This window comes from Dipodomys ordii, unplaced genomic scaffold, assembly GCF_000151885.1.
Source record: "Dipodomys ordii isolate 6190 unplaced genomic scaffold, Dord_2.0 Scaffold114, whole genome shotgun sequence".
In the NCBI taxonomy this organism is placed as follows: domain Eukaryota; kingdom Metazoa; phylum Chordata; class Mammalia; order Rodentia; family Heteromyidae; genus Dipodomys; species Dipodomys ordii.
The window spans coordinates 2,961,857-2,969,242 of NW_012267330.1; the positions used below are offsets into that span (position 1 = coordinate 2,961,857).

Genomic DNA, 7,386 nt, shown 5'->3' on the forward strand with positions numbered 1-7,386 from the left:
AGACATAAGACATGTAGAGGCATGATAAATTAAAAAGACCCTGAGCATTCACACACAGTGAGAACAAAGGAGAATCCTCTTTTGTATTGTTATTGTAAAGGTGATATACAAAAGGATTACAGTTATATAACTCAGACGAAGAGTACATTTCTTCTTGAACAATGTCACCCTTTTTCTCTTTATCTCTCTCTCTCTCTCTCCCAGTTTTTCCCTCCCATCCCCACCTACAAGTTGTATAATTCATTTTCAACATGGTATCTAATGAGCACCACTCCTGCATTTGTTCACCTTTCATCCCACCAATTCTGTGCCCCTACTTACCCTCCGAAACACAGACAAAGGAACAAACAAGACAAAAGGAAATTTAAAAAATGGCAACTAAGGAAAAAAACCTCTTGTTTCTACTTCCTGGAGTTCATTTTGATAAAACTTATTTTATATGGTCAGATGAACTCCAGGAATGGAAACAAGAAGCTTTTTTTCTTTGTGGATATTTTATTTTTCTTTTATTTTTGTCTTGCTTATTCATTTATCTGTCTTTGGAAGGGTATGGAAGGGCACAAAAATGGAGGGACAAAGGGTGAACTAATGCATCAGTGCTACTCACTAGACATCATGTCGAAAATGAACCATACACCCCGGAGGTGGGGAAGATGGGAGGTTAAAAACTGGGAGAGAGTGAAAGAAGGGGTAAAATTATCCAAAAAGAAATATATTCTTTATCTGACTTATGTAACTGTAACCCCTTTGTACATTGCCTAATTTTTAAAAAAAAAAAATTAAGACTGGAAATGTGGCTCAGTGGTAGAGTGCTTGCCTAGCATGCATAAAGTCCTGGATTTGATTCCTCAGAACCACATAAACAGAAAAAGCTGGAAGTGATGCTCTGGCTCAAGTGGTACAGCCTTGAGCACAGAGAGGCTCAGGGACAGTGCCCAGGCCCTGACTTCAAGCTCCAGAACTGGTAAAAAACAAATTTAAAGATCATACAGGCCACCAAAAAAAAAAAAATAAAACTATGAGAGAAGAAGGGGGACCTTGGACAGAGGAAGGGAACCAGTGTGATAGGATACTGAGGTGAATATTATCAAAGTACATTACATATATACATGTATGAAAATACATGATGAAATTATACCATTAAGATATATAAAAACATTTAACCATTCTACCCAAAATCTAGTAAAATGTATATAATCTATATCAAAATATATTGGGGTTTTTTGTTTTTTGTTTTTGTCGGTCATGGAGCCTGAACTCTGGGCCTGGGCACTGTCCCTCAGCTCCTCAAGCTCAAGGAGAGCACTCTACCACTTGAGCCACAACGCCACTTCCCGCTTTTTCTGTTTATGTGGTGCTGAGGAATCAAACCCAGGGCCTCATGCATGCAAGGCAAGCACTCTACCACTGAGCCACCTTCCCAGCCCAAATTATGTGTTTTTAACTTCTCAGTTTTAATTTGTAATGTGGTATATGCCGATAGATAAAACTCAAATATACTAAAGCTCTTTTTAAAAGAATAAAGGGAAATAACAAAATGCTGAAATAAGGACACAGGTTGACCCACTGTAACAATGAGATGTACAAGACACTATGTTGAAAATGAACTTGACAACTTCAGGGTGTGGTGAGGGAGAAGTTGGGTAGATGGGGAGGGAAGTGATAGTAAGGGAAAAAAACAAAGGAGGGGGTAACAATGCTCTATAGGAAATGTGCCATTACCTTACTCAGGTAACTGTGACCTTCTGTATAGTATCTTTACAAAAAAAATACATATTAAATAAAAAATAAAAGAATAAAGGAAGCCAGGCACCAGCAGTTTACCCTAAATCAGAACTACTCAGGAAGCTGAGATGAGAAGGAGCTCAACTCAAAGCCAGCCCAGTCAATGAAGTCCTCAAGACTGAACCTCCAAAATAACCAGTGAAAAGCCAGACTGGATGCCTGGCTCAGGTGTGGAGTATCAGTGGAGCAACCAAGTGAGTACAAGGTCCTGAGTGCAAACCCTGGTGCCAGAAAGAAAAAAATGGTTCCAGGGACAACACTGAGAACATAAATGTAATAAACCCAGCAACACTAAATTATATTATTATAATATATTATATATTTTATATTATATATTGTATTGCATATATTATACATATTATAATATAATTACATAAATTATACATAAACTTTCCAACAAACACACAGTCATATGTAACAGTATAATTAAAAGGAAAAAATGAATAGTTTTTCTTTTTCCTCCTTGGAAAGACATACAAAGTGGGTCTTGGGGCTAGGGGCACAAGGATTGAATTCAGTGACACTTTTTTTTTTTTAAGGAAAAGGAAAGGAAAAAGAAAGTGAGTCTTTTGAGTGTAGTAATCATTGTTACTGACACCTTCATATTATAACAAACATCACTAGAACTTAAGTTAGATTGCAAGCAGTGACTCAAAAAAGTAGTGATCAAAGTGTAACCTTAGGAATAATGTCGCCTAGTGTACACCTCAGCTTCCAACTGTGTTTCTCCAAAATCCATCCCAGTGACAGGCCCCTGCCACTAGGAGCCTCAACCAGAACACCTCAGTGTCCTTCCCTCTCCACCACACCCACAGTCACTGCATCCTTTAATGCCTCTAAGAGACATTGGGCACAGTCATTCTCATGCTGGGAGTTATTACTGTATGCCACACCCTACCTCCTCCATCCTGTCTCTATCCATTATGCTCCCAATCCCTCTCACCCAACCGTCTCCGTAACATACATGGCACTTCAAAATCCAGCCACCAAGGCCCTAGGCAGCCTCATCATCTCCCATGCCTCTTTCCAGCTTTGCTCCACCATGAAAGCCTTCACAGGCCGGCCAAACACAGAGTCGTTAGCGGCACTCCAGCATGGTGCTGGGATTCTTGAAGTCTGGACTGGGTCCCTTCCTCTTGTCTATCCCACAACTTCATGTTTCCTAGTAGTGCAAGAACTTCCTCCTTCTAAGAAAGCCACAGCTTCTGGAAAGGTCTGGAACAGAGTTTGGCACACAGTAATTGTTTGTTAAATAAATGAATTAGTCCCTTTCAAAGAAAGAACTCTTTCTTGGATGTCTGCTGAAGGTTCCTGCATTATTATCTCACAATGAATGTTCTACCTGGCTTGGATTTGACCTCAGATCCCATGCTCAGAATTTGTGGTTCTAAATCATTGGTAGGTGGTCTGTTAGTTCTGTCACTTTAAGGCAAAGATCACAATACTTACAAAGCTTTTAGTTGGATGCCAGTGGCTCAATACTATGACCCTAGCTGCTCAGGAGGCTGAGATGTGAGGATCAGTGTTTAAAGCCAGCCCCAAAAGGAAAGTCCCTGAGACTCCTATCTTCAATTAACCACCAAAAAGCCAGAGTGGAGCTGTGCCTCCAGTGATAGAGAGCTAGCCTTGAGCACAAGAAGTTCAAGGACAGCAACCAAGCCCTAGATTTAAGCCTCAATATGGAGCATGCGCAAGTGAGTACACACACACACACACACACACACACACACACACACACACGCGCGCGCGCGCGCGCGCGCGCCAAGCCAGGGCCTGAGGCCCTGAGTTCAAGCTCCAGCACTGGTATGCATAACAATAGTGAATAAATTTTTAAGAAACGGCAATCCATTGACATATTAATTCTGGTGGTGTTGACATGGCCTGTGCCACGGGCAGCCAGGGCAACCCCTGTGCTTGCTATGGGTTCGCGACCCCCAGGGGTGAGGGAACCCCCAGCCCATTCGGAGTCCCAGAGTCAGGCCCGATTCCAACAGGGAGCCTGGGGAGCAGGAGCTACAGGGAGTGGCGAGGTGCTAGCCCGGGGCCTGAGCGGGGTGGGCTCCCGGGCTCCAGGCCATCTGTGGGCGCAGGGGCAGGGTCGTCTCCGACCCCTTGGGACCAGTCCCTTCCTTCCTAGTGACACTGCCGCGGCCCGTGTGCGGAGTGGCGCATGCTCAGTGCGGTTGTAGTCCCAGCGCTGGACTGCGGGGCCATGCACAGAGCGCCGTGCAGTCCGCCAGGGTGGCCGGGTTGCCTTTGCCTCCATGCATAGCTTCTGCCCTGGGGTGCTCTCCCCAGAGCCCTGAAAAGACTGAAAAAAGCAATCCAATTCCAGAAAATTCGGAGGCAAGTGGAGGCCCGTGTTCCCCGCCCAGAGCCCTGCGGCGAGGCCTGCTGCGGTCCGTGGAGCCTCCCTTTCGCCCTGTGCGGGGTGCGCACGGTGCCCCTCCGCGTGCTCCTGAACGTGGAGGCATCTGCAGGGCTCTGCAGAGTCCCGCACCCATCTTATTCGAAGAGTCTGACACGTAAATGTGCAACCACTTTGAAGCAGAAGCTGAAGCAGGATCACAAAGGCAAGATTTACAGGGACATTCTAGTTACTACACATGAGGGAAACCATGCAACCTGTATTTCTTTGGGTCAGGCGTACTTCATACAGCTTTTTCCAAGTCTTAACATTTCCTTACAAATGGAGCAATGTCATTCTTTCTGATGGATGAGTAGATTTCCATTGTGTGCATATATCACATTTTCTTGATCCATTTGTCCACTGAGGGGTCGGGGTTGATTCCATATCTTGCAATGAACATGGTTGGGACATGAAAAATCATACAGGTCTCTAGGCATTCACACAGTGAGACCAAATGAGGATATTCTTAGGAGAGGATCACAAAGGAGCAATAGCTATGTGTATCTGACCATACAAAATAAGATTCATCGGGGGCTGGGAAGGTAGCTCAGTGGTAGAGCGCTTGCCTTGCATGCATGAGGCCCTGGGTTCGATTCCTCAGCACCACATAAGCAAAAAGAAAAAAGCCGGAAGTGGCGCTGTGGCTCAGGTGGTAGAACGCTAGCTTTGAGCTGAAGAGCTGAGGGACAGCACCCAGGCCCAGAGTTCAGGCCCCATGACTGGACACCCCCCCCCAAAAATAATAATATTCATCAAAATCAACTCCAGGAAGCAGAAACAAGAGGTTTTTTTCTTTGTAGCTGTTTTTGTTCTCATTTCCTTTTGTCTTGTTTGTTCATTTATCTGCGTAAATGGAGGGACAAAGGGTAAACAAATGCAGCAGAGGTACTCACTGGATACTATGTGGAAAATGAAGGACACAACTTGTGGGTGGGGATGGGAAGGAAAAACTGGGAAAGAGCAAGGGAAGGGGTGACATTGTTCAAAATGAAATGTACTTGCATGCCTATAATCCTAGCTACTCAGGAGGCTGAGATCTGAGGATCGCAGTTCAAAGCCAGTGCAGGCAGGAAAGTCCCTGAGACTCTTATCTCCAATAAACCACTTAGAAAACTGGAAGTGGCGCTGTGGCTCAAGTGGTAGAGCTCTAGCCTAGAGCTGAGGGACAGCACCTGGGCCCAGAGAATTCAAGCCCCATGACCAGCAAAAGAAAGAAAGACAGAAATGTACTCTTTATGTAACTGTATGTAACTTTATGTAAATATACTCTTTATGTAACTGTAATCCTTTTGTACATTATCTTTCGAATAACATAAATGATTTTTTTCAAGTCCTTAAGAAAGCTGGACTTGCCCTCTTGGTCTGGTGGTTCCAGGGCTCTGGGCACAGCTTGCAATGCAGGCCACTCAGTATCCAGCTCTCTGCTGATGCCAGGGGATGAAGGTGATAAGAGTGGTAGAACATCCATAGACAGAAGGGGAGGAGTCAAGGAGTCCATGGCTTCGGGACCTAAGAGCTTGGCTCCCATCACTGAGGTCTGAAGTCATCAGACAGAATTGCAGCAATACCCTAGCAATGATCCTGAGGACACCAGACCCTGACAGTGGTAGATTGCCAAGTGGTGACCAGCGATTTAAGGCAGGGGAACCAGATGGCCAGAACTTCAGTAGCAAAGTAGGACAGAGGGGGCAAGAGTTCTTGGACTTCTTATTCAGAATCTGAGCTGGGACCTTACTCAGAATTGACCTGGGCAAATGTATTTGCAACTGGCAGGATTTCCGCTGATGAGCTGACCGCCTGGGAGTTGGAGGAAGTGGTGAGCCTACAGTGTGGAGGATTGAAGCTTCCTGCTCTGCAGATGAGATGATTATCATTGCATGCTCAAAGCTTACCGGGAAAATTACTCAAGCTGTATGCAAAGTGCTGACAACTGTGTCTGCCACACATGCTAATCACTTCTGACATTCTAGCATTGCATTTATTTTGGGAACACTTACCACATTGGAAAGTTTTTACATTTACACAAGTATATATGAAAACATCTTTTTCTCTTATTTCCAAGGACCACGCAGAACACCTGGTGAGTAGCCAGTGCTCTATAAATTGAACAAACTCTCTCACTTGAAATTATATTTGGTATTAATGTTCATATCTGAGCTTGTTTGTTTTTAGAATAGCTTTATTCTCTTGATGTCATTTTACAAAGGGATTGCAATTCAACATGTCAGTCTATGAGCACAACGATTCTTGATTAATGTCATCCCGTTCATTCCTCCCCTGCCCCATCTCTCTCAACCTCATCCATCCCATATGCAGGTCTATAACACAGTGGTCAGCTGAGAACACAGTTCTGCATTCTGACTGCTCACGTTTCATATGTGTGTCCTTCTCAACAATAATGTACATTTTTCATTTCTCTTTATGTGTTTTATAACTGATTTTCTTATAAACATTTTGCCATTAGAAAAGAAATCTCTGCCTCTGGGATCTGGAACTATTTGATCAAAGCATGCAAACAACTTTATAGTCCTTGAGAGAGATTGCTTGATTGGGCTCCAAGAGCCAGCACGGATACACAAGTCATCATGAAATCAATCCATTTCTTCAGCTTTGCCATTATAAGATGTTATCACTGGATTTGTGGCTTTGATAGGGATATAATGGTACCTCTGGGTTGTGTTCAGGCAGATGCTCTACTACTTAAGCTACACCCTCATTCCTCTTCTTTTCAGTTATTTTTAGTACAGTCTCACCTTTAGGCCAGGGCCTACCTGGACCACCATCCTCCTATCTACACTTCACGTGTGACTGAAATGACTGGTGTATGCCGTGGCACCTAGCTTTTTATTAGTTGAGATGGAATCTCATTGTTTTCCCCTAGCTGACCTTGCCCTAAAACCCTTTGGATTTCCACTTCCCAAGTAGCTAAGATTACAGGCTTGAGCCACTACACCTACCATAAGGTACTGTGCTTTGTCCATCAGCAGCAAAATATCAATTCATATCTCAGTACATTTAAAGTGGAAACTATAGTATGAAGTCTTTAAACTAGTTTATACAGAAAATTTTCATAATGTATTCCTTTACTTTTCTCTATGTATTTTCTAGCACTTCCTTACTGCCATGGGTTTCTGTAGATGCATGACTCCATAATCATGTACAGAGATGCTAGCATTCTCTCTGCGGGGGGG

At 43.8% G+C, this 7,386-nt stretch overlaps 1 protein-coding gene across 1 annotated transcript; it reads left to right on the forward strand.

The window, feature by feature from the left end:
- The first annotated feature begins 3,471 nt into the window (after window positions 1–3,471).
- On the forward strand, window positions 3,472–5,917 carry Ngrn (neugrin, neurite outgrowth associated). Its single transcript, XM_013028817.1, is given in 6 exon segments — window positions 3,472–3,479; window positions 3,759–3,815; window positions 4,084–4,358; window positions 5,527–5,590; window positions 5,592–5,638; window positions 5,769–5,917. Coding segments are annotated over 6 exon segments (600 nt in total).
- The last annotated feature ends 1,469 nt before the right edge of the window (window positions 5,918–7,386 follow it).